General features: G+C 42.1%; 2 protein-coding genes across 2 annotated transcripts; one reads left to right on the plus strand and one right to left on the minus strand.

Annotated features, from left to right (window-relative positions):
- Positions 1–105: 105 nt before the first annotated feature.
- On the minus strand, positions 106–4,689 carry irf7 (interferon regulatory factor 7). Its single transcript, XM_085357270.1, has 10 exons — positions 4,524–4,689; positions 4,160–4,313; positions 3,420–3,591; positions 3,226–3,326; positions 3,063–3,114; positions 2,862–2,978; positions 2,560–2,750; positions 2,125–2,326; positions 1,401–1,516; positions 106–522 (listed from the first exon to the last, which is right to left on the minus strand). Exons 1-10 carry the CDS (start codon positions 4,586–4,588, stop codon positions 334–336), a joined length of 1,359 nt encoding a protein of 452 aa, XP_085213396.1. The 5' UTR covers positions 4,589–4,689; the 3' UTR covers positions 106–333.
- A 6,104-nt stretch (positions 4,690–10,793) lies between these two features.
- Positions 10,794–11,405, plus strand: ascl1b (achaete-scute family bHLH transcription factor 1b). The gene has a single exon (XM_085357271.1). It carries the CDS (start codon positions 10,794–10,796, stop codon positions 11,403–11,405), a length of 612 nt encoding a protein of 203 aa, XP_085213397.1.
- Positions 11,406–27,585: the final 16,180 nt, after the last annotated feature.

Raw genomic sequence — 27,585 nt, forward strand, 5'->3', positions numbered from 1 at the left:
CTTGTCAGAATGGATTTACCATTATAATAAGCATTCATTTCATTTAATATAGAATGATATCAGTTTAACAATACATTAGATGAAAGACAATTGGACAGTTCTAAAGCGATTTTTAAACTGAGGTTAGTAATGTAACAGTACAGCAGTAGATGGGGCATTTCCCCTCATGTAGTGAAAAGCAGGCACATGGCAGTATTGGCAGCTATAACACAATCACATTCAGCTGCTGAGCGGCCAACTTTTTAGCTGATTCAGAACCTAGTGTAGAATGTGTCCCATTACCCCATAGGAAATTAAAGTGGTTTCAAATAAAAGTCAGTGAAAGATCAAATTTCAAATCTGGTTCGGGAAAAGTGCAGCATCCCGCATCGGGTCTTCAGCTGTTAGCAAGGGAAAGCAGGAGCTGATGAGATCATAGAGGCTGTTATGTGAGATCTGTAGGCTGACGTTGGAGCTGTAAAGAGACGACGCTCCCTCCATCTGGGCAATCTCATGAAGATGTCGACAGATTAAAGGTACCACCTGCAGAAATGGAGAGAAAGATTTACGGTAAAGTTGCATAACTGCTGATGACAAAGTAACCATTGAAAGTGACGGCTGATGATAAGCAACAATAGTTATAGGAAAAACATGTCCTACTTGGCAAGTCGACATTCAACATTCTTTGTCCAGTATATCCACTATCCCTCCTCGGCACGTCTAAACTATTGCCTCTAACGTTCTGTCACCAAACCTCTTCTAACTATAACTATACTATGCACCCTTCTGCTTTTATGCAATTAAGCTTACATTTGATTTAAACTTGTATATACACTTTATTTCTATATATAATTTTTTTTCATATCAATGATTGGTTCTTTTGCTACTGAAAGTGCTGGATACATTTTTCTATGCAGATGAAACCCACTGAAACAACTGGGGTAGTTAAACTACAAGCATACCATGAAGCGAGAAAGGTCTGGATGACCAGGATAACTTATGCTAATAAACAACCTAATTACTATAAGGTCTGACTGGTCATATTCCATTATGCACAGAGCACCTTTAGTCTTCTTCACTGTTACCTGTCATTTGGCCCCTGCATGGTCTTATCTGCAATTACTGGATTCCCCAACACGCCAGTTGTTTTATTATTATATTGTGTGTAGTCTGTTTTAAATCCTCTTCCCTCTAACTTTAACTGGTTGAGGCAGTTGGCAGCCCACACCAGGTGGCAGCCAAAAGCCAAGTGTTGCCAGGTGTTTCCTCAAAGGGAATTTTGGGGTTATTTTTGTTCAGTCTCTGTCTTACAGTGCAAGTACCCAGCTGTGCTTTTTTCATGAATTATTGCTAAGAAAATAAAACAAAATTGAATTAAATCGAATAACTGAGGTGAAGCAGGGCTCGGGGGATGGTGTTACCTTCACTACAATAAGCTTCTTCTCCAGCGGTTTTCCATCTGGAAACTTCTCTCCAAAGCACATGGTGATGGTGTATTCAGGAGATCTACCATTGTTCTCCTTAAACTGTTTCAATTCTGAAACAAATTCAGGGGGAGTCATTTATTTCAGGATGAAATCCATTTTTACTTCAGTAGTCTAAGGAGCTTGAAAAGAAAAGTGTCTTCTTTAAGTTGCTTTAAGACGTTTCACCTGTCATCCGAGAAGCTTCTTCAGTTCTAAGGTCAAATGGTGGAGAGTCCCAGATTTAAGCCCTACGGGAGTGTCCCCCCAGGAGGAACAATGGACCCCCTAATGATCCTCTACCTAATCACATGAGCCAAGGCGTGAAAATGGGTGTAGGTCACAATCAGCCAAGTTTTCGGTTGAACTCATTATGAAACCAAGCGCCACCCTATCATGTGATTTCCAGAGGTCAGAAGGCCCAGGATGTGAGTGGGCATTAAGGCGCCTGGGAAGGGATCTCAAAACTGGATTATGGATGGCAGTTGGTGCCGTGAGCCACCACCTCTGTTTGAAAAGAGGTGTTGGCTTACGAGGTGAAACGTCTTCAAGCAACTCAAAGAAGCCCAGACGCTTTTCTTTCCAAGCTCCTTAGACTATGATGACCTAGATGACTAAGAACCTTCACAGACAGTATATGGTGTATATACAAATATATAAATGAGCAAAGATCTACACCTACCATTCACAAACTTTTCAAAATTAAGGAGCTCCACCATGGTGTTTTGGGGAAGCTTTGCTGGCTCTGCATTAGCCAAACTAGGGTCACTGGTGCTGGCAAACACATGGCATCTATCCTGCCTCCAGGCATAAATACCAGTTTCTCGCACTTCCAAGAATAGACCTCTCTGGATGCTATTAAGTATGCGGTTGGTGTATTCAATCTGGTAATAAGAAGGTTGTGGTGAGTAAAACATGAAAATGCTTCATCACACAGCAGTATACTGTACCTAAAATTAGGGGTAAAATCCATCTGTCCTATTCTAAAGTCAAATTTTATTTATCACATCAGAATCTGTCAGCTTCATGCCTGAAGTAACATAAAAAATAATTTCTAGTGTCTGCTTGGATGGTACAACTGTGTAAAACATGCATCTAGCTAATGCAATGATTATACCTGTTTGTGGTCCAGCAGACCATCAGTGGAGGGGAAGCAGAGTTTGAATGTGTCATACTCAAGGGCCTCGGAGTTGTAGTGAAGCTGCAGTTTGGGAGTGTTCAAAGTCATCTTTACCATTTCTTTTTTCCTGTAGCGGATGGATACCTCTAGGTCAAATAGCCCCAGCTGAGGTACTGGTGCAGGAGTTACTGTACAAAACAAAACAGTTAATAGACAACAGATCCCTCCTTCTTGGGTAACTATGTACACATATTTTTAGTAAACCTTTCATCTAGGAAGATAAATTTGTATAAACATACCTCCATAACAGGTTTGCTGAACTGGTAAAAGCTGTTGGTTGTTTCCGGCTGCTACAGGATAGCTTTCAGTTGCGGGTGGATTTTGCTGGCCATAGTTCTCTGTCCACAGTTGCTCCTCTGTTTTGACAGTAAAATCATTTTAAACTACAATTAACCTCCATTATAAACCACAGAAAACCAAATGCAATCGACAAACTTTACCTGTTGGCTGGCTGCCAAGACCCAAGGCCATCAAATCGTTAACCAGATCATGCTGTTTATTGGGGAGAGGCAGTGAAACTGTTAATTTTTAGACAGAAGCACAAAGACAAGTGAGATTACACCAACAAAGAGAAGTGAAAGTGTGCTTTATGTGATGCTGAACCTCATTTGCTGAAAGGAGGTACTCTGTGGAAGAGCTGTATATATCTGGTATAATGTCATTGCCCTCCCAAGGGTCGCGTGTTGCCAGACCGTCTTGGTTTTCTTCAGGGAAAGATGAAAGATCAGCGTTATTTATACATTCAAACTCGGAACGGTTTTACCCCAGAATCTTGGCCTAAGTGACAATTAGCTTACGTGCAGTGTTGATAATCTCATAGACTTTATGTGGGTCATCAGAATTCTTGGAGTTATCTTTTACCATCTTGAAGCGCACAGAGAGGTTGTTCAGAGCACAGCGGAAGTTGGTTTTCCACCTGGCTTTGTCATTAGGGAACTCATTAATTTTCCCACTTGCTACTGCCCAGGCCTATGGAGGAACGCCGAGAGGAGTAAACATAATGACAGCCGGGTAGAAAATTCAGACTTACTATACATTTTATGAGATAATTACACACATTAGACTTCACATGCACCTCCTAATTGTTTTACACACTATTTGCATTTCACATCTAAGAAGAAGTGGCTGTTTATGAAAGATTTAGACACTTGGCTGAAATCTGTAGAATTCCTTTAATAATACTGGCACCAGCGAATAATTGTGCTCTAAGTATGAAAACAAGCTGTGGTTTTGCACATCAAATGTATCAAAAACATTAGTACAGGATTTCTTTGACTCAAGATCAAGTGTCACTACTAGAGATGGTATGCCATAACTGCCTCTGGGAACAGCTGCAACAAGCCAAACAACTCCAGCCTGATAGTAACAATAACACGACAAAACTATTTTTGGAACTATTTAAAGCACACGCTTAGTTTGTAAGTCGCTTACTCATGAATGTAGTAGCTTATTATTTCAGTAAAAATGTCAACATAGTCATTTTAAGCCTTTTATCTGATCGCACGGATAACAAAGGTTAATCTGGCAATAAACTCACCCGGAAGATTTTACTGTCCTCGTCACTGCAGTCTTTTCTGGAGTTGTGCTTCCAGGGGACTCTGAACTTGTTTGTTGCAACATAGCACAGGCCAGCATACTGGCCCGTTTCCACCTGCTCTAATAGCCAGTTGGAGAACTGAGGTTTTGGGAAGCTGAAGGGAAACGCGACAGGTCAGTGCTGTTCTACAGCGACAACAACCGTGAATAAAGAGACGGCTTATGAGCGCACAAGGGGAAATCTAAAGACATTCAAAAAGAAACTCCTAAATCTGGAAGCTGCAGATTTATTCTACACCAATAAACCGCAGTAATATTAACTATTAAATGTGCAAGGGAGAAAAACAAGACGGGTTTCTTCTTACCTTTGCATTTCACCGATTCTCTGTAAAGCCGTCGGTCTGATTTTTCCGAACACGTCTTCTAACATTTATACTCCGATTATAAGTCCCTCCTTCAGAGGGTGGAAGCATCACCGGCGTGGGATTTTCGAGGCACGGGTGGCTGAGAGTGTTTGCTTCTTACAGAGAAATTGCAAGACAGCCTCGGCGACCGGATGTAATGGGCGTGTTAGTGGGTTTGTATAATGGAATTTCTCGCTGGAGATTACTGGGAGAGATCTGAAAGTCGCTGGCTGCGTGCCAAGCGAAATTTGTTTCTCTTGCGTCGGGAGCGCGCACTTTGCAGTGAGAAGGGGTGGGGGTTTTTTTGTTTTGTTTTTTAATAGAAGAGAATATAACATAAACAGGTTTCGTGTCTACTGTGAAAATAGGCTACACAAACATAGAGCTCCAAATGCTTCATCGCCCTGCCGTATGGAGGCTTAAAGTTGTCTTCTGACTGGAAGTAATCTAAACATTTTGGAGCGGCCCAGCCAGACCGTCATATTCAATCTGATACAGAATCTGTGCAGTGAGCTGGAGATTATGGTGATGGCAAGGAGGCCTTGCAGCCTGGATGAATGAAAAATGTCAAAATACAGACTTCTTTTTTTAAGAAACCCCAAAACACTTTAAATGTATATCCATTCGACCAGTATTCAGTCACGTGGTCTATCTGGGGGAAGGGGGATTTCTGTGTTTTAGCTACAGAAATCTGTTTTATAAAAATAAATAGACAGTTGACAATTGTTTTTAGTCATGTGCTCAGCAGACATAACCTTTGGCGATGTGCAAAAATCCGAGCAAATAGTATTTTTATAGGACGTCTGAAAACGACTAGAGCCGTTTACTTGTTGAGAAATTGGTATATTGAGCGTTAAAGATTCTCCTCCTATTCTCTTATCTCTTAATAATCCGTAATGATATATCAGTGTCTGTTGTAACCAAAAACTGAACGGTAATGTAAAGAAACCCATCTTTCACTTTTAAACAAAAGTCACACGTCACTACTTCCGCGTCTGGTTGTTTGGAATATGAGCCAGGCTCAACCGGATACGCTCTCCCTGCTCAGTGCGCGCTCCCGACGCGGGGAAACACGGGACAGGAGTAACTATTTCGTCACTCCGTCAGAATCATTACATCATCCCATAGGCTTACTGTCCCATAGTTAAATGCTTACTCGAAGAGTTTTTTGCCCGCTGAAACTTTGGGTCACGCTCAGTTATAGTGATCAGCTGGGAGTTTCACCAGTGTCACGAAAATTCACGAGCATCTGATTAAAAATATGCATCATTTAGCGTATTATTAACGGCCTGCATCCAAGGCTCAGATATGTTAACCGGTGGATCATTCCAAACGTGACCTATTTTGCGATCATGTGGTCTACAAACCTAGGCTCTACAATATATATATCAGTGACATTTTGGAGAATTTTGAAGACTCTGTCCACATCACCACAAATTCTAGCTGAAATTTCACATTCATCTAATGAAAAAAATATGAATTAGACAGTAACAGCCATATAACCAGTGCTGGCATATCCTCCATACATTACACCACCAACAGCATCACCGCTAGCCTGAACTCTTGATACAAGGCAGGATGGAGCCATACTTTCATGTAGTTTAAGTCTAAAATTTTGGCATTCATCTGAATTTCACTGCAGAAACTGAGACCCAACAGCAACATTTCCCCATCTTCTATCGTTCAATTTTGGTGAGCCCGTGCATATTGTAGCCTTGGTTTCCTGTTCTCAGCTGATAGCAGAAGACCTGTATCTGCTTCAAGGTATGAAGTGCTCTGCATAGAAGCTCTTCTGCACACCTTGGTTGTAACAAGTGAGTTAATATTGCCTTCTTGTCAGCTTAAAGCAGTTTGGCCATTCTCCTCTTACCTCTGACAAGGGTGAAACAAGCCATTTTCACCCAGAGAACTGACACTCGCTAACTTTCTTATATTCTGGGCATATTCTGTAAGCCCTAGAGATGATTGTGCATGAAAATTACAATAGAACAGCATTTTTGAAATACTTAGATCAGGCTGTTTTGCACCGATACACATGACATGTTCAAAGTCACTGTAATCACCTTCTCCATTCTGATGCATGGTTTGGACTTCATCAGGCTGTCTTGATGTTTGCTGTTTGGACTGGATACTTGTGTTAGCAAATAGTTGAACAGTGGCTGGTAATGTACATAGTATCAACAGTAGTAGAGTCATATTTGAAAACCTTATCAATAAGATTTAGCAACTGCTAAACATCACTTAAGCAGTTTCGACTCAGATACCTGACATGTTTCTGATTTTCTGAATAGTCTACATTATTGAATGGTTTCACCTTGTCTGTACTTTTTTTAAACTCTTGCTAAATGAGTCCCCCTTGAAACCACCAAGTTCCAGTGAGTTCAGAAAAATAAATCCACCAGTGAATACCCCACAGTGTGTATTAAAAGCTGTGTGTCTCTGTGTTTGAGACTTTCTGAGGCAAAGTTCTGCAGGTGTTGTACAGACTTGTGTCATGCGGTAGAATCAGAAAGAATATTAATAACCTGACAGTGATACTGCTTTGGGGGCGTCTCAGCTGCATGCATTATAGTTTGCGTTATTGAAGAATAAACCTTTGTTGAGCTACTTGATCCAACACAGGCATCATTTCCTCTTTCCGCTGTTGTGTTTTCAGAATTTCTCTGTGCACAAAAGACTAACTGAAAGGTAATTTCTTCACCTTATCCTCCTAGGAACCCTTTCTACCTTTCACCCACAATCCCAGCACAAAATGTCAGTTTCTTTGTGTGCTTTAGATACTTTACATATTCAGATTGCACAACCATGTTCTGACCACAGATTGGGTTGCTGACATTCTCACTTTTTAGGGAATATAGCTCTCAGGGCCGAGCATCTGTGTCAGGAATAAGGAAGTGATTCATGCTGTAGATGGAGCACTTCTCTTTTCTTGCTCACTGAAAACTGTGTGTTTGTAGTCTTTGTAGTTGGACCTTGTAGAACCCCCCCCCCCAGGCTCAAAGAAGCTAATCAGGAAGGATCTGGCTTTAATATTGACACAGAACACAGATTGTCACATCCTATTTTGCCAGTTTATGCATAATTCAAGGGTAATATTTTGACTTGTCTGCAGAACACAACAGAAGATCATTCCAGCGTTTGAGAGATAACATACAAACAACATAAGAAGCACTCAGCTAGTCCTTGAAAGACAAACTTGTGTTAAGCAGGTGCATTTCAAGTCAGACTTGTTATGCTTTTAAAGGGGATTTCTACTGGGAATTTTAAATATAGATTCTGCCCCCCCCTCCCTCCACACACACACACACACACACACACACACACACACACACACACACACACACACACACACACACACACACATTCATCTCTCTGTTTTGCATTCTTTCTCTCTGTGTGCTATATCATGCCACATACACGCACATACTTTAACAGGGAGCAGTGCTGGCTTAACGTATTGTAAGTAAGAAAAATAAACAGACTTGCGGGGGTGTTGATACACTGGAGTAAAGAGGTTTGATTGGAAAAAAGAGAACCACCGCTTTTTCGTAAATAGACACGCCCTTACAGGTGAATGAGATTTCACCTGAAGCTGTATGAACATGGGTTGATATTCCAAGAAGATAGCGTTTGTTGATTCAAGATTTATTGATTTACTGGCAACGATGTTTGCCTTTATTGAGTTGCATTGTATTATACACACACAGAGTTCTGGCAATTGTTGTCCATCCTTTTGTATATTGCTTGTTTTAGGATCATTTATAGGATACCTCTTTTCCAGCCCTGTGTCATTGTTGGTTAATTGATAATACTCTAATAATATCCTGTGATCAGGTGCATCTTTTGGGCAGTTGTCCAGCCCAGTGACTGTCCTTTGAAACAGATTTCATATTCTACAATTTTGCTCTAAGATGGTTTCTAATATAATTTTTAATAATGTTTGATATGCCTAATCAGCACTATGTCAGGAAGTCAGACATCTGCTGAGCCAAGACTAACTTGCACTGTAGGTTCCAATGAAGAGTCTCAAAACAAAAGCAGTTTGTTCAAAACAGAAACTAAAATCCTGGAGGTATGATGCAGTATGTTTTTTTTTTTTTAACGATGTCTCAAAGCGAGAAAGCAGCATAAAGTGTGGATTATATGACTTCCCCTAAGATGAGGTTATCAAGGTCCACAGATCAGTCGTGGCAGTGACCGTGCTGAATGAACTTGTTCTTACAGAGCGTTCACTCGGCGCCCCCTGCTGTTTTTACGGAGAGAAGCGAAACCTTGGCACCACACCGGGGTTTGCCATAGGCTACAAGACGCTATCCTTCAAGCTGGAAAAGGCAGGTTATTATGTTTATCACCGTGTAATTATATTATATTACATGGAAAATACGCATATAAAATTAACAACATCAAAACACAGCTGATTATTATATGGCACTCAAGCATATGAATGCAGGAGTGTATGGATTCTTAAGGCAGGTTTAGAAAGTCCCCAAAGTGAACCCACTTAAGCTTTTATTTATATTTAGTGGTGTAAAATAAACTTTACCCCATCGTGATTTCCTGTTTTTTCTATGTGTGTCATCCTTAAATATTTCAGATAATCAAATAAATTCAAATATTAGAAAATAATAACGCAAGTAAACACAAAATGCAAAAAACCCCAAACATACACATACACAATGACATAAAATGTCATTAAAAAATGACAATAAAATGATTGTGAATTCTCTCATGGAAGTTCCAGCTGAATGTGAGCCAATAAACAGGCTTAGGGTAACCGGGTGTGACTCTACCCTCCGGTATTGGATGACGCAATGCTGATAGTGGAGCGATAATAACAGCCGGCCCGAGTACGAATTTCAGATTCTGTCCCAGAATTCTCGAACAAGAAGTCACTTTGCCTTAACTAACATGTAATGTAAGTGTAAACTAAACGTAGCCACATAGTACAGTAGAAAAGCGCAATCTAGGCACAGAGGGGCAAAAACTATCAGGGAATTTCGTTTTCTTCAAAAGTGTAAAGTGGCTTTGGATGATGTAATTGCTGTTTTTCACCGCCAGATGCTGCAAATGTCCTTTAGAAAAACACGATGCAAAACTCTCCGTTTCCACGCTGACCTGTTGGTGTTTTTGCTGTTAAGGAAAGTTTTACACATACAAAATATATTTCTAAGATTCGAGTCGATGCTGAATGAAACTAAATTCAAATAAAACAAACAAACAAAAAAGGCTTCAGTTTAGAAGAAAATGGTTGCATGAAGCTGTCCAGTCACGCTGTGGTGCTGAAATGTTGCATCCGTGCACCAGCACATTTGGGTTTGGGTTCATCTAGCCTGTATCATCCTACAGACGTAAATGGGATTATTATAACAGAAGGGAATCTTTTTTAAAACACAGATGGGAAATGAAGAGATGCCGTGCATCTGAAAAAGATTTTTCCGGGATAACCTGTCGATTACGCGCAAACAAAGTGGACCTGCAGGGCACAGACTCGAGAGGTAGCCGTAATATTATATTTCCTTTCACAATCATCTCATGAATCGCGTCTCTGCGAGTTTTATAACTGTGTTCAGAGACACGCTTGCAGTTTGCAAAGCTGTAGCCTGGATACAGCAGAGAGCGTCCTTGGCATTTGCGATTGTAAAGAGCTGGAGGGGGGGGGGGGGGGGGGGGGGGGGGGTAAGACTGATAATTTGAAGACTTGCCAGAGGTACATTGTCAAATTCAAAAGGCATTTCAAAGAACCACACCATTCACTTTTTCATTCTATCTTCTTTTTTCTTCTTTCTCTGTCTTTTTTTCCTCCCTTTCTTTCTTTTCGCACGGTTGCAGACCGTTTGAATCGACCAATGGGCCTTCAAGTTAGAGACATTGGAATGTAAATGAGCCCAGCGCGTGCTCCCGGCACAGTGAAAGCCCGGGATTGTTTATTGAGCTCCCGGAGCCACGCGCCTGGCCCGGGGGAGTCGGTGTGCAGAAGAATCACACAGCGGGGGCGGGGCCTCGCCACGAAGCGTGCGTCTCAAAAAAGGGGTGGGTGGGGTGTGTGTTGGAGGCGCGTGTTGAAAAAGAGGAGTGCTGCCAAAGTTTGGGTCAGATCGGCTCGTGGAGTAAGCAGTCAAGAGAGACTTGGACTAGAGTTAGCCACACGGTCCCCACGCGAAGGACACGAGAGCTGTACACTGCCAACTCTTCTCCTCCTGCCACAAGTTTCAGGCTGTCCCTCTTTGCGAGATGGAAACCGCGACCATCACCACCACGCAGACTGCATTCACCTTTGGACTTAGCGAAAGACGCGCCAGCATCAGCCTGCACGCCCCGGCCCAGGACTGCTCGGTGAGCGCTGTGCACCAGAACACCAACGTTGCCGGCTACCAAAGCAAAGCCAAGGTGCTGAAGAGACAGCGCTCCAGCTCTCCGGAGCTCCTGCGCTGCAAGCGTCGCCTGAGCTTCAACGGCCTCGGCTACTCCATCCCCCAGCAGCAGCCTGTGGCCGTGGCCAGGCGGAACGAAAGAGAGAGGAACCGGGTCAAACAGGTTAACATGGGCTTCCAGACTCTGCGTCAGCATGTGCCAAACGGCGCCGCCAACAAGAAGATGAGCAAAGTGGAGACGCTGAGGTCCGCGGTGGAGTACATCAGAGCTTTACAGCAACTTCTAGACGAACACGACGCGGTGTCGGCTGCTTTCCAGTGTGGACTGCCATCCCCGACACTGTCCAACAGCTACTCTGCCGACCCGGAGTCGCCTCACTCCACCTACTCATCAGATGAAGGTGGCTATGAGCCTCTGAGCTCAGAGGAACAGGAGTTATTGGACTTCACAACTTGGTTTGACAGGTACTGAGGCTGTCATGTCATAAATGAACCGCATAGCAGCGTGTGCGCGCAAAAAAGAAGAAAAGCGTCTGACTTCTTCCAGAAATGCTTCGAAAGACTCGATAAAGGCATCAGATCTGTCTTGCTCTCTGTGCTTCCAAGTGATCTGTTGCCTCCCTCACTCGGGCTGCTTCTGCAGGAGCAAAGCAATAGTGACAAACAGGGAGAATGAGTATGAATGCGTGAGAGAGGGAGCATCTTGTTGCATAGAGCGTAGTCCTCACAGGAAGGAGGGAATTGGACACGTTGACGCGTGGAAGTAAAAAACTGTTTGAATAAGTGCAATTAAAATGTGACACAGCAGACTCTGCAGGGACGGCGCTGTCTACAAGATCTGTTCGTCAGTAGTTCATCAGACCCGGACTGCCTTCCTCAGCTGCCACATCTGTTGAAGATGTACAACATAAAAGATGCGTCAACAGACTTTTGTTTTTCTTTTTTCGTGATGTACGTGTCCTCTCCTTTCGTAACAAAGCTGTACCATACAACAAACTGTTTTAACACGAAGACATATTTTTGTACATACAGTCAAACAGTGTTGTAGCAGAACGTTCACTGCCACTTTTTTTCCTGACAGTGTTTTGACAACCAGCTGTCAGCGGGGCGGCGAGCTGGCATGTATGAGTTGTGTGACTGGGCAGCAACATCAAGGCTACTGCCTGTAGTTTATTTGTGTGTGTATGTCTTTTTAAAAAAAATAGTTGTCAAGGAGACATTTATTAATGTATGCACTCTCAGCTTCCCGTAGCCTAAAATGTAAATATTTGATTTTAACAGATATATTTTGTGTAAAACAAGTTTTATAAATAAAGATTAATCTATTTATATTATATGTTTTTGCAGTGGCTTGGTTCTTTAGCTGATATTGCGTGTGCGTGTGAGTCTGTGTGTGTCAGCAGCGGCGCTAATTGAGCAAACGAGGGAGCTTCTCTTTTATTCAAAGCCCCTGCATGACCTTTTGCCGACTTGGTTGGGCACACGGGAGAAAATTGCGCAGCTGGGCGAACACTCACCAACCATTATAAACGCGCACCTTCCACGGCGCTTTGTCTGCATTCAGGGCAGGGAGATTAATATTACGTTTCATCCATGCATTGTTTCTTTTGCGTACTCTGCTTTTACCCAATGTCCCAGAGTGCCTGGAGCTGAGGGAAAGGAGGGGGTGGGGGTGGCAATTCACTCAAAGGGTATAGACACTTTGAAATACAGCCTGGGGAAAGTCAGCAAGACAATGAGACGGGGTCAAAATTCTTATTGCCCGATTGAGATCAATCTAAATGAAACCTGGGGTTGTAGACTAGTTGTATCCCCAACTGTGTTTTTCATGGCGCACACAGGCCAATCAAAAAGCCCATCTCCTGCGAAATGGGGAGCACAACGCCCCATTGTGAGCACTATTGTGTGCGCCTTTGCGCCTCATTATACGAATTATTGAAGATCTTCTATTGTAAATAAACACTGATGCCGTGTTCAACTAAGCAGAACGAAGTATAACGAGTTTATTCTCACCTGGCGCGCCTTTGGGGTGTGGAAAACGGGAGCAAGAGAAGCTGCTCTTGTTTGTGAATTGTGAATGTACTTTTCCACAAAATTTAAAGAAGAGACGTTTTTTTAAATCACTTTTGATCACATCATATATTACTTAAAAACAAAAAGTATGTAAACACAATAGCCCGATATCAAAACAAATTGTATATCCGGACAAAAACGTTAAAAAGTAGCAAAGTCAAGATGAGTAAGATGTCTCTCTCTCTCTCTCTCTCTCTCTCTCTCTCTCTCTCTCTCTCTCTCTCTCACACTCACACACACACACACACACACACACACACACACACACACACACACACACACACACACACACACACACAATGGAGCCTGCAGGTGTAAGCCACGTGCCTGTACTTGGTCACAAAGGGCTCCGGCTCTCCCATTGGTTAATGGCTCGCGAATGTGAGCCCTGTCGGTGGAGGCAGTGACAAAATCAAACAAGTGATAAATGGCATTAATTACGCTCGGCATTATAACCTCCTACGTCACCGCGCCTCAAAGAGACAACTCAATGTTAGGCGCAAAATACCCCGCTGGTCCATTATTATTCGGCTGAAATGGCGTTTGCTATGTCCTTCAGTGTCAGGCAGAGGCCACGGCACAAAGTAAAAATAAGCGCTTGTCTCATGTCCTCCTAAGATTGATATGCAATTTTCTCCGCGGCCATGTAGGGAGGAGAAGGGGCGAAAGTAGATTTATTCATGTCATTTTGTCCATGGCTCATTTTCACTTTGACAATACATAAGGGCGATGTTAATTTAGCCATAGTCCACTGGTGAATATCAATCACATGGAGCCCATTTATGCATGCGTTTTCGTGCGCAAAGCCATGATTTACGCTTAAACCATGGAAACGCCAAATGGGAACGTATAATATAGGGATAAACTGGCCAAGAGCGGAGTGATGAGAGGTCATCTGTTGCTTTGAATGCAGTATTGAGTTTGCCTGGTGAATTTTGGCTTATTTTTCATGACGCATTTGCATGCGTATTTTGCACATTAATGAGCTACTTCGGATATGTTGGGTACGAATGTTTTGACCCCTTCGGCAAAAACGTTTATCTTTGTTATCCCACAACATGAATCATTTTCGAAGGCAGACAACACGCAATTACAGTCTAACTGACACTATTTACCAAACAGTTTTTCTTTTCATTATCTTTCCCTTGAATCAAAACGTGAGCAACTCGGGATGATTCCCATAGAAACAAAAAGTATAATCATCACTTTTTAGCAAAAAAAAGACAAAAAAGTGGGTTATAGAAATATTATTTCAGCATATCAAAATAAAAGTCATGGCTGCATTAAAATGTGAGACAACTGTTACTTTGTCCTGTTTTTAAATCAGGATCCGAAAAAGCCCAGGATGAAATTTCTGCTTTTCATTTAACATAAATTCTTTGTAAAGGGGTTTGAGTTTACTGTTGTGATGTTGTCTGTGAGGACAAGGATTCTTATTATGGTCATTAGTGAAGACAAGTTCAGGGATGTTGGTTGCAGAGATGTTGGATGGATGTTTTGAAGTAATACTACCCCAAGCATAGTCAGAATCTGTAAGATGTGAGTGAATGGCTCATCCAGTCATGGCTCAGAGTCACATCCTCCTGCTGAAAGTATTGCTTTAGATTAATACCACCTTGTCAGTGTGTCACAGTTTTTGATTTTTCATAATGACCTTAACAAACATCATCACCTCCTTTCAAACTTAACATTAATGTAACACGATCAAAATAAATGTACACAATCCACAACAGATTCATTTTGGCTGATAGAAGCACTTAAAACATTTTTAAGTGCGTGAAGAGAGTCTGAGTGCTTAACGTGTGTGCACTGAAACTATTTCCTTTTTTGCTTTTGTATTTTAAATGAAGACAAATATGATAAACAAGGTAGAAAACTTCAAGAGGTACCAAATATAAGGATTTTAGCAGCATGTTAGACAAGAGAAGATGTTTAGAGATAAGTGCAAGAAGAAGACAGATGAGTAGGTGGTGTGCAACCTTGAGCGATGCTTACAGAGGTGTTAATGTTTAAGCAGAGGCACAGATGTGTTTCTGTTTAACATAGAAACACCACACACACACACACACACACACACACACACACACACACACACACACACACACACACACACACACTTGGAAAGAGTTATTGTAGCTGGACCCTGCGGCTATTACCTGAGCTAGGTAGTAGAAAGACTGTTTATTGTTGTAGGTTTTTTTTGCCTTAAAAAAACCAAAGAGTTCATTTTCCCCCCCAAAGCTGTGCACTAACAAGCAACTCAGCAAAGTCCTTAATCTCCCACCCTTTGGGCACCAGTACAACCAAAAGACACACATCACAGGATCGACTCTTGTACCAGTGCGCTCACAACACTGCCTGTCAACAGTAACAATCTGACAGTAGCTCATTACTAATACAACAAAATAACCCATAAACACTAACAGGTAACATTACAATAAGTATGGCAATGACTCAAGCTTTCATTACAATAAAAAAAACTGTTTATCATGAAGGTGTGACCTTTCTCTCTATGTTGGAAATAATTCAGAGCTGCCGTATGCTTCATTAAGCATTACTGGGGTCTAAGCAGTGAAGCTGTAGAGATACAGAAATGTCTATACATTGTATTTATTTTTTCTTTCATTGGCGCCACAAAGAACTGAAATCTGGGTCAAAACTAACCAAAGTCATTTCACCAAGTAAGTAAAAGTCTAGTCTAGGTATTTATTTTTGGATGCAACTTTCAAACCCATTTTTTAAAAAAAGAAACCCATTTAAAAGCTTCCAAATGATATTAAACAAATTTGGTGTAAATGATCTTCGGACCAAAGTGTGAAAATGAACCACCAGGGGGTGCTCCAAAAAGCGAAAATTCTTTATAGCATTAGATTTGCTCCTATTCTTCATACACTTTCTTCATAGATGTGAAGCTTTAGAGTTTTCAGATACCAAAATGTTTCTTTAATCTAATCTAATGCTGAAGTGGCTAAACATGAGCTGAGGTCATATCTCAGCAAATGTGTCATTTACTAACACCAAGCGTGGTGTGTGGACTCCGCACCCATTCAGTTAACTGCTAGGGACGCTGGAGTAAGCAACATGTTTTTTTCCTACGAGCTTTTAAGATGATCAAATCAAACTTTCATAGAGAAACCTGCTTGTTCTTTACAGTTTTTATGATTTGTACTAAACTGTTATTTTTTTTTAACTCCTTCATTGTAGCCTAATTTCTGAATATCTCTTGAAGGTGTCCTAAAGTTAGAACTGAAAGCCCACTTGAATATAAGTGTCAACACAAGATCTTTATCTTTGCCAAATTGGGCCTGTCACATTGTATTTTTCAGCAAATATTACAGGGCCACACAAGAATGCTGCAAAAGCCTTAAAGTCTAGTTACTAGTTACTAGTAGGAATCTTGCCCAAGTCACTTTTGCTTTCTGACAAAAAAAAGTCAGCAATTTGACTCATGTTGTTCTTCTGTCTTCCCAAACTAAAAGAAAGCAAAGTCTTCTTTCTTAGCTTAACGGAGAAAAGACGTTTGAATGCATGCATGCATTCACCTCAGCACTTTTAACTGACACCTCTGTATGTGTGTGAATAGGCCCTAAACTTCGGTCGACCCAGTAGAGGAAGAACCCAGCTCAGGCCTGAAGGTTGGAGGGATGGAGGAGGTAGGGATGTGTGATTGGGTGGAGGCGGTGGGGCTGTGATTTGCATGGGCCATTGTGCTGCACAAGTTTGGGTGCTTTTTTTCTGGCTTGGGCCCTTTTGGCCATTTACTTCCACTCTGGCTGGCTGTGGCGAGCTGTGAATAGTCTCTGCTTGGAGGAGACACAAAGACGCTTTTGTGCTACGGCCGCACCATATTCATCATGTAATGCCTGTAAGACAAATCTGATTGGACGTCTCTGTCACTTTGATGTGGGTCCAGAGTGCGAGTGGCCCTGAGATTGCTAACTTCACTCTCTATTGCCTATTCTGCAGCATTGATATGGGGGAGGAGGCAAAGGGGACTGAGAAGAGGTAGCTTAGAGGGAGAAGGAGGAGGGAAAGGGAGAACAGGCAGGGGGTAGTCCTCATTATTTGCAGGAGCAAATTCATAATAAATTTCCCCATTCTACAAAACCGGGTCGAGATGATTGACACTACTTTACGCCAGGCCGAACAAAAGCCCTGATTTGAGCAGAATACCAAATGAATGGGGCGAGCGTGGACTCAATTCAAACAATTTTAATCTCACCCTGTCCTCTCTTATTTCTCTTCTTCTTCTCTCTCCCCCTTTCCCTCACACTTACCCTCCTTTTTCAGCTCCAACTCTCCTGCCTCTTTTGTCCAGAGCATTCTCATTTTACAGGGTAATTCTACTCCAACGGATGTGCTAATTGTGCTGGGTTAAACTGGATGCTGGTGGACTCCTGTGATACAGAGCTTATCCTTGCCTAATGACTGTAATGATGGCTCAGAGAGACTGCAGCCTGCAGCCTGGAGTGGACTGCTTGTATAGAGCTTGAGATGGAGATGTTTTTTCTTTTAGATTTGTATGGGCTGATAGGAAATGAAGAGCAGAGCTCAGCCTGATGTTAGGGTTAGCTGAAGGAAAGAGGCTTAAAAATGAAGGGACTTCAAACCGATGCGTCCAGCAGCAGTGCGTGGTTTCTTACAAGTGCAGGATGAATTTAATATAACCACAGGCAACAAGGAAGCTTGTTTTGAAGCCACAAGAATAAAGTTAGTGATGACTAGAAGAATGTAAGATCAGTGAACTTTTAGTGCTGATGTGGGAGCACCACACAGAAGTACAGAGCGTGTCAAAGTGAGGCTTATTATAGAGGCAGTGCAGTAACAGTGATACACAGGACAGACAAATAAACAAGTTTTCTTTGAAGGAGCATCTAGTGGCTAACAGTGGAACTGCACTGTAGGCACTTGAAATGTACTGGTTTCAGAAGTTGCAGTGATAATTCTCTGATTAACAAAAAACAAAACACTCCAAAAGTCATATTCATTAAATACTTCCATGCTGTCAGTTTAATTTCAGCCTAACTAAAAATGCATTTCCTCCCCTGGAGAGCTGCTGGGAGCTCCTTAGTACCGCACCCACACTTGTTCCGTGCTCACTTTTGTGATGATAACATGGTAAGTCATCAACAAAAAAAGAAAGGTTTGCTTGTGTGTGTGTTTACCGAGTTCAGGTGCATTCCATCACTCAACAATATGTAATGTTTTAACATTTGTGTATGTGTTAGGTCGGTGTGCAAATATTTATGATTGTGTGTCTTTCAAAGGTCGCACATCTAACTCTAAAAAAACACCTTTCCACGCTCTACTTAAACAAGCTCTAGCCCCTCCCCGCTCTCTCTCTCTCTCACACACACACACACACACACACACACACACACACACACACACACACACACACACACACACGCACAAACTGGATACATGCATGCAGACATGTCCCAGGGTCTTCAGCAGGTTCAAGCCTGCCCCTGGAGAACTTGTTCACAGTGACACACCATGGCTTCATCGGTTTCTGACATGTTTCGCCATCAGCTTTTTAGATCACACGCTTCATTCTTCTATTGTTTGATTCAGACAGACAGTAGGACACTTAGATATTTTCCTTTATATGGCTTGTGAATAACTCTGCATGACACAATAAATGTGCCTTCTTTATGGCGTCAAAGCAAAGTGTACCCTCGCTTGTAGTTATGAAAGGTATATTGATCTTGTTTTGGAACCTTTGTAGGTATTCAAAATTACAGCAAGATACAGGGCACCATGCTTAATTGGAGTTAATTTACATTTTTAAATTACTGTATATTATGGCAGCATCAAATACTGCACCCTATTCAACTACATTTTTTGACAGCTATGCTTCCTGGTCACTTCAGCTTTTTATAAAGATTATAAAAAGCTGTATTAGAGCTAAAGAAAGGTCAGAATGTGACAAATGCATTTGAAATGTGAATATATGGTGAGATATATAGATATTTGCAGCACTTGGTCACTCTCTCCTTCTCTTGTTCACTCACACACACACACACACATACAAATCCATAGTCTCAGGTCGCCCTGCACCCCGTGCATTATTATCAGCAGAGATGCCCAGGCTTAGAGTCCTGCACCCTCCTCCCTAAGACAAGGTAGAGGGAGGATTAGTGTGCACCATTTAGGGCTTCCTTTCAGCCTTCCATTTCATTTCATTAGCTTGTGACCTCTCCAGTTAATTATTTTGATCTGGCCAAAGGCTTGGCCTGCTTTTGATGATCCTGACTGACTCACCCCCCCTCCCCAGAAAGCACAATACTTAACACACCCATTGAGGGTAAGAAATGGGAGACGTGAATAGGAGAGAGGCACGAAATGGGAAAAACTGAAAGTGGCATTTACCAGTCACAGGCAGAGGCTGTATTGAAGGGAACCTGGTGATGGCAGGGTGGTGTTAAGACCTCAGAATACACTTTTGTTTTTCACTCGTGAAGTCGACAAGAGAATAAAAACTGTAATGCTTGAAAAAATTCAAGCGATTTCAGGTGAATCGCTCAAATGTCAAGTCTGTTGCTGTGGCCACTTTCTGACAGTTTCACATTCTGATCATGCATATGTAGCTGGAATTATGAAACAAATTGCTCCTTTCTTTAAAGTCCACCTGTCCATCTGTTGCTCTGATGCACCAGTTGCCTGTATTTGTCCATCCTGTGGGTGTTTGCAAAAGGATAGTTTCCATTTGACCGTGGCCACACAGCTCCATACTAAATGCAAACACAATAATCTTTGCAACTTGTGCTATTTAATGCCTAACAAGCATGCCAACCAATGCATTTTTATTTTTTTTATCCCAACATGAAGGATGAAAAGTTTTGAGGGTGGTGCAGTGCGATGGTTGCCTGATATCCCTGTTTTTTTCCTTCCTTCTTTCCTGCCTTGTATGCCTTGCCTTGCTGGCACTGCTGCTGGCCAGTTTACTCTGTCTGGCTATGCATGTAAAGAGTGTCCCCTCTTTGTTCCAGTCTTGGGCCCACAGCCAAGCTCCCCCCTTCAAAACTTAAGCCACACACACATGCACACACACGCACACACAGTACCCCACTCACCCCTTTTTTTACTCCCTCAAACAACTCTGTCCCTCTCCCCCGTGCTGCCCTCAAATTGCAGATAACAAAAAACGGAGCATAGCACAGCAGAGACAAGCATCACTTTAAAAAGCAGGTGTCTACAACTTTTCAGTGCTCGTCGATTTCAAATGGAGACCCTTTAACCTTCGTGCTTTTCTAGCTGGTGGATGAGGTATCCAGTCAGAAGCCTAATCAGTTTCCTGTGACAATACTGGGAGGTTGAGGGCTGTCAGTCCTTCTTTCAGACAGGGGCTCCAATGAAGCTGTGGAAGGGGAACCCCCTGATTGATTAGTGCCTCTTTATTGAAGTGTGTGTGTGTGTGTGTGTGTGTGTGTGTGTGTGTGTGTGTGTGTGTGTGTGTGTGTGTGTGTATGAGCAACAGAGACTGTGTGTCTCTATAGGGCCCCAGCCAGAAAGCTTTATTTAAATCCAGCCAGAGAGAGTACTATAATTATGACTTTTTCTTTTTGCTGGCCGGTTAAAGCTGACAGAGAGGGTTCTTATGGCTCACTTCACCCTCTCAGCCTCCTAAAGAGAGATTATTACTGCCCCCTAAGAGGCCACGGCCAGTCAGTCTCATCAATGTGGCTTTATAGACCTGAGACATGGAGCCAGGTCCAGACCAGAACTCTAAAAAAACAAAGGTGGAGGACAAGTCAGTGTGTAATCCCATTCGGCTGTATTCACCAATGCCAGTTTGGATGCCCAGTGTTTGAGACAGAGAGTGGGGTCAGTTCACAGCTATCACCACCCCCAAACAAACAAACAAACATAAGCTAACTGAGGGTCAGGTAAATTAGCAACATGAGGCTGATCCTGTGTGGCCTTGTTTGTAGGCAGTCTTCTGCTTTCTCTTTTTAACAGGTCATTGACTATCAGTATGTGTCTGCTGTTCCATCTGTGAATCCCGGCAGTGGAGCAATGGCCCTGCTTCCATTGTTCAGCCTCTATCTGCTGACCATTTTTAGATATGTGTGTTTGTGTGTTCATGTGTATGCTCACCTGCTCAGTGGGTGGTTTGCCTCATAATTCATACATTTAACTCTACTTGTTTGATTTGTAGTTCCCCTTTATTGGGTTGCTTTCAGATAAGCCAGTAAAGACTTTGTGGAACAGTCAACATGGCAGGGGTTGTCACATGTAGGCAGGAAGAGTAATTAGGCTTCATTGGCTCAGATAAAAAAAATCCTTTACGGACGCTAAAGATAAATGTCATTTAAACACTGTAAAGCCATAAGTCAAACTATAAGCGAGAGTGATTTATTTTCGACAGGCCTGTAATAAAATTAATGAAGGGCGGGCTAATAGATATCGTTAGCATACAGATAAGGAACTACGAGACTTATGACACCAGAGCACAGCAGGCTCATAGTTTGGCTTTACTAACTCGGGCAATAAAAACAACACAAAACTGCTTTGTTACCAAATTTAATGCAAAATTAAATAAAATCCTTTTTCTGTGTTGTGCTTATATTTGTGCCTCTGTACAGAAGTACAGACTTACTGTCATGGTGGATTCAAAATTTCTTTGCTTTCACTGCATATTTAAAGAAAATTACTTTAAATATGTTCCCACAGGAAACCAAGTATGCACAGTTAACTATACAATTTTACTGAATTAACTGTGTCTTATTTTTAATTTAGGCTTTTTTGGTTTTTATCTGAAAGCCATCACAGGAAATGCAAAGTATATTTCACCGAGCCTAGCCCTGACCACAATTATTCACCAGCACAGAAATTAAAAACCTGGCAATGGGAGCTTTTTCATCAGGAGCCACCACTGCACAGCTAGATAGGATGACCAGATGTGTCTTTTTTACTGCACTGCATTTTTCCTCGTCCCCCTGTCCCACATGTTGAGAAAATGTCCCACATTTTGACTGGTTTTGCAGGACATGCCCTTTTCTAAAGTCTGGCTTTTACTCAGTGTATATGAATGTATAGTCAGAAGAAGGTTAGCCTGTGTAATGCTGTACTCATCAGAGAAAATTAGAGTAATGCAGTAACACACACAATTTATTGTATTTTTGAGTAAGATATAACAATTTCAGACTACTTCTCTGCATTGATCTGGTCACCCTACAGCTAGATGTCATATAAACATTTAAAAAAAAGTTCAAGAGCACATTTATTTTCCCCCAAAATATCGCTGGGTAAGGTACCATAAAAATAGACTCAAAATTTAAAGTAGTAGCATTAATGTGTTACATTCCACCACTGGACTTAAACATTGGACTTGGAAATTTACCCCATCGGACAATGTAGGTCACTGTGTATGCACCCACATGTGTGTTCACATTCTATTTGAACCATTATAGCACACTACGGACAGTGTCATTGTTCACACATCTATGACACAGACACAATAACACAACCCTTCCAGGTTATCTTCAGGACCTTGAGCTGCACTGTACTGCCAATGACAAACTGCTATCGGACCTCAGACCTGTCCAGTTTATTGCCCTTACCGCCACCATTGTCTATGGAGAGCTTTTGGGTGATGTTTCTTCTTATGATACTGTATCGATTATTAATGCATGAGTATGGGCTGAAACAGCGCTCATTGATTTGGCCTTTTTCATGTTTGTGCATGTATGGTCTCAAGGTTAAGCGTTTTCACCCTAATTTAGTTTCTTGTTATCGTGTCAACAGAAGTGACGCAAAAACATGTATGCAACGATAGACATCAGAGTCAATATTTGAACTTAGATCCTTGTTACTTTCTCCCTTCTGTATTTTCTTTAGCAGTTTTTCTTTGGCTCTTGTCATCACTGTGAGCAAACAGGACTGGTCATGTCATTTGAGTCCAGGGATTAACAGAAGCAAAGAGCGTAATCCTAACGCTTTGAAGTGCATAAGACGGTGCAATCTCACATCACACGGAGCACCTGAAAAGCCCTATCATTGATATTGATTTAAAGAAACCACCAGGCTGCTTTCAGCTTTGAACTTTAGTATTTAGTATTTAGTATTTATTTATTTATTGTCATTGTCAAGAACAATGAAATTGCGTTTGGGGCTTCCATACAACCCAAAAAAAAGAAGAAAATAATAAATACCCCTTAAAACCCAAGTGTACATATTTAACCCAGTGTGACTCCAATGCAATAAGACAATCCTTAGCAATAATGTTCGTAGAAATTCAGACAAAGACCTGAGAAACATGACAAAATACAACAATGCAACCCATTCAATATTATTGTACTGTGAGATATGATATCAGATATGATAGTTATCTATTTAAGAAAGAGGGGGGGGGGGGGGGGGGGCAGGAGGGGGAAGAGAATAAAGATATGATGCACCAATGCAGACCAGTTCATTGCTATTAAGAAGTTGGATATGGTTATTGTCCGTGAGAGGGGGGCAGAGAGTTCAGGAGCCTCACAGCCTGTGGATACAGGCTGTTGGCCAGTCTGGATGTTCTGGCCTGTATAGACCTGTACCTTCTCCCTGAGGGCAGCAGATGGAAAAGGTGGCGCGCAGGGTGATGTTGGTCCCGCAGGATACTGTGCACCCTCCTCAGACAGCGAGTGGGGAAGATATTACTGATCTCTGGCAGACTTGTTCCAATAATTCTGCCAGCTTCTTTCACCACCCGCTGGAGTGCTTGCTGATCGGCCTTGGTGCAGCTGGGGAACCACACTAGAAATCCATACGTCAGAACGCTGCTGATGGCACAGTTGTAGAAGTTCAACATCAGAGATCTGGGAATGTGTGCGCTCCGCAGTCTCCTCAGGTAGTAGAGGCGCTGTTGGGCCTTCCGTACAACTGAGGTGATATGGTTGCCCCAGGACAGGTCCTCGGTCACAGTTACCCCCAAGAATTTAAAACTGCTCACCCTCTCCACCGCCTCACTGCCAATGAAGAGAGGCAGATGGTTGTTATGACCCCTCTTCCGGAAATCTACAATGATCTCCTTGGTCTTTTTGGTGTTTAAGACCAAGTTATTGTCGTGGCACCATGACTCTAGTTGTTGCACCTCACTTGATTATTCTTTTTATTTTTTGCTCTCAAAGGAGGAATGTCAGAGTCATTTCTTGAAGAGTTACAAAAAAGAAAAACAGTAGAAACAAATGACTCAATACAGCCTTTCAGCTTATTTATCCACCATATAATAGGAATAAACAGCCTATTAGTTTCATGCATGTACTTTAATCTTTAATCTTTAAGGCGAGTAGCAACAAGTCTGACCTTTTCACCATTAATCACAGCCTGTTAGATAACAACTTCAGTCTCACTCTTTACTGTTTCTGTTCTTTTGGTTGTTCATGGCCTCCATGGGTGTAGAGGATTCGTAGCCAAACACGAAGGCAGCATTCACCCCCGTTTAAGCATTAACCATGTCCTCCATAAGTGAATGAATGCACAGGTCCTCACATACCCTTTCCATCTGACCCATACTCAGACACACCTGTGTTCAGCATGTCTTTTAGCTGGAGAGCGAAAATTCCAACATGAGCCCATTTATCAGGGGGAGAAGCTCAGCGATTAGTTATTGGTGATAAAGATTTGAAGTCAACATCCCAGCAGGTGTTTTTTTTAAACTACACACCAGTGACTCCAGTCCTCTCTGGCAAGAAAGGACGAAACCCACCGCTAGCCCTCCTCTAAGCTGCATACATTATCAACCTACATTGCCAGTATTGCATAATTAACATTTACTTTATAATGAAAAATTCAGCTAAATAAAACTAATTTTAAGCTTTATGGACATTATATGTCAGCTAGTCCAAATTCATGAATCCTCCCAGTGTCAGAGCTATCATCTTTAGGAGAAAACTAGCTTGTTAACTTCCTGCTAGCTCTGCTAAACCTTGTAAACGCTCTTTTTCATGGATGACGGGATGTTAAACTTAATTATAACAGCTGCAGGAACAGCCACACTGATTTTATTGGAGATGCAAGACTTTGGACTCTCAGTGGTGCCTCAGAGTTTGTTTGATTTTGGGAACTAGAAGAGCATTGGGACCTGAAAACGGTTAATGATGTCAGCCTTAACAAGCAAATAGTCACGAGATACATCACTGGCCCCGATTCCTAAAGTAGATCTTTTTGGATTTATATATCTATATATGTGTATATAATCCCTGAATCAGGTCCTTTAATTAGAGAGGTGTCCTACAACAGGACTAAAACACACAGGTCTATTTGACCCTTAGGCATCCAGTATCAGTGCCGAGATAAGTAATCTCCTTGTAGACACAAGAATGTGTGATATGCTTTCGCCTCTACTGGGGGGTCCACATTCACTTATCTCATGAACAGCAGCAACTTGCACCAGCAGCAGTAGCATGTTTGCACCCCCCATGCAAACAATTACGATAGCCACCTACCGAGGCAAGCAACTCCATCAGAGTTTGACAGGAACGAAGCCACAGGCTGTGAAAATTAACTAAGTTAGCCTTTCAGTTGCTAGTCTGTGCAGAGGAAGCCAGGCAGAGAGAATCTGGTTCATTTGTTCCCTGATCAATCAAAGTCCTTTATGGGTTGACATCAGAGAGTTAAGTTGGATTGTCTTCCTAGTAATCCATTCCTGTGATAGTTTCATCACAATAGACAACAAAAGAATGGCAGTTGGTTTTCCTGCAGGGATTCTTTACTGTATTCGACAAATACAGATGGATGGACAGCATGTATTTGGTGCTATTGTTACACGGTGGGCAGGTTGTCCTGCATCTGCTGCCCACTGGGACCAGTTACTCCATTAACAGTCCCTCCAAAATTCCATTCATTCAGGTATTGTTGGTGCTCAGTAAACCGATGTGTTCAAGATGTATGGAATAAAGAGGTAGATATGAATTTCATTTTAAACAGGGCGCCATGAATTAGTTTAAAATATCCTGTCTTTTAAAGATGGGTTAAAATAAAATTTAAGTTACCCAGGTTTCATCCACCTCTTCTGTTATTGCCAACCTTCATTTAAGTAAACACATTTAAACACACAGAAAGTTGCGCGCAAACTGTCGTTGTTCACTTAGGAAAGACTCGTCTTTAACTGGTCCCTTAAAGATAGCAGAAGACAGGCGGGTAAACAGAAATATGATAAAGCAAAGAGGAACTAATAGTTGGTTTTCTAGTGTGCTGCCAGAGTTTGCTTAATGTTAAACTAATAAGATAATACAGGGACCACGTAGACAGAGAATTGTGTGGCGTGTGGTCCCTGTATCAGTGGCTCTGATTTTCAGTTAGATAGTAGAGCCAAATTGTGTCTGTGCGTGTGTGTGTGTTAAAAGATTTTACAGCACCCATTCACCGGCAGGTGTGACTTTAAAGTGCAGTGAGTAAACCTGTGAACTCTGCTCCTCAAGTTGTGTGTGCTTGGTCCCATTTTGTTGGGACAGAAGAAAAGTGATGATAATATAGAAGATGATGACTAATACAGGAGGAATAGACTGCTATGTATACTGTGCCAAAACACCTCACCAGGGGCAATCTTGCCACCCATCATCACCCTGTTTTCTCACTTCTCTACCACACAGCTCATCCGGGGCTTGTGCCCCATTTCCTGACCACATTTTCACGCTCCAAGGATGCTCCCAGTTTGTGACCCATGCAGAAGAGAAGGGGATAGCCTATGTTGGGGGAAATTTGGTTGGAGGGAGCAGAAAGTCAGTGGTCCTTTACAAATATGACACATAGCCACAGGTTTAGGATGCTGGAGTGAAAAAGAAAAAAAGGAAAGTGGGGAAAAAAGATGGACAGATTTCTATTCTCAGCTCATCGACGTGCAGCTGATTTATTTTTGTGTAAAAACAAGTGCAATATTAAATGTTATTCTTGGCATATATTTCAGTTTGATTTAGTAAATGTGTTTGCCTGCATAATAAAGAAAAGCACTTGCGCAAACTTTCAACTCGGTCTAAGTGTGTTTGCCACACACTTGAGATACACAGCAAAAAGAAGAGTGTGTAAGCTGCCGTGTCTCCGAGGCATTAGTGCACAAACACACACATATGCATGCAAACACATTGTTGTTTTCCCTCAAACATCTTGGGATTTGAAGTTGCTGTGCTGGCAAATTAAGACTCCCAAGCATCCAAAAACAATTTTCCATTCAGAAGATGGAACACAGGTCTTTGTTTATTCCCTGCTTCATTCAATTACCCCCTCTTCAGTTTGTTTAACATTTCATACTCATGGTCTAATTTTTTTTTTGGTTGCTCTTCAGATCTGTAAATTAATGCCTCAGCTGAGTGCAGAAGCTGCATGTGGTGTAGAATTCATTAAGCCTGCTTGTCCCCCTGCTCGTTTGTGTGTGCGCACATCCCATAACGACGGCATCCCCAGTTAAAGTGAGCGTGTGTGTGTGTGTGTGCATGTACGTATGTGTGATACTACGGTGAAAGGCACCATCTGTTCCATGTGACAGTAATGAAGTGAGGGGCATTGTGGCACAAAGCCTCAGACCCATTCATCACAGCTGTAGGCGGGCCAAGCATATTCCCTCTGTCTTATAGGGATACCTCCACACACACACA

The sequence above is a fragment of the Diplotaxodon limnothrissa genome, linkage group LG7 (genome assembly GCF_057381915.1).
Source record: "Diplotaxodon limnothrissa isolate DT_005_m linkage group LG7, D_limnothrissa_male_GT1.1, whole genome shotgun sequence".
Classification (NCBI taxonomy): domain Eukaryota; kingdom Metazoa; phylum Chordata; class Actinopteri; order Cichliformes; family Cichlidae; genus Diplotaxodon; species Diplotaxodon limnothrissa.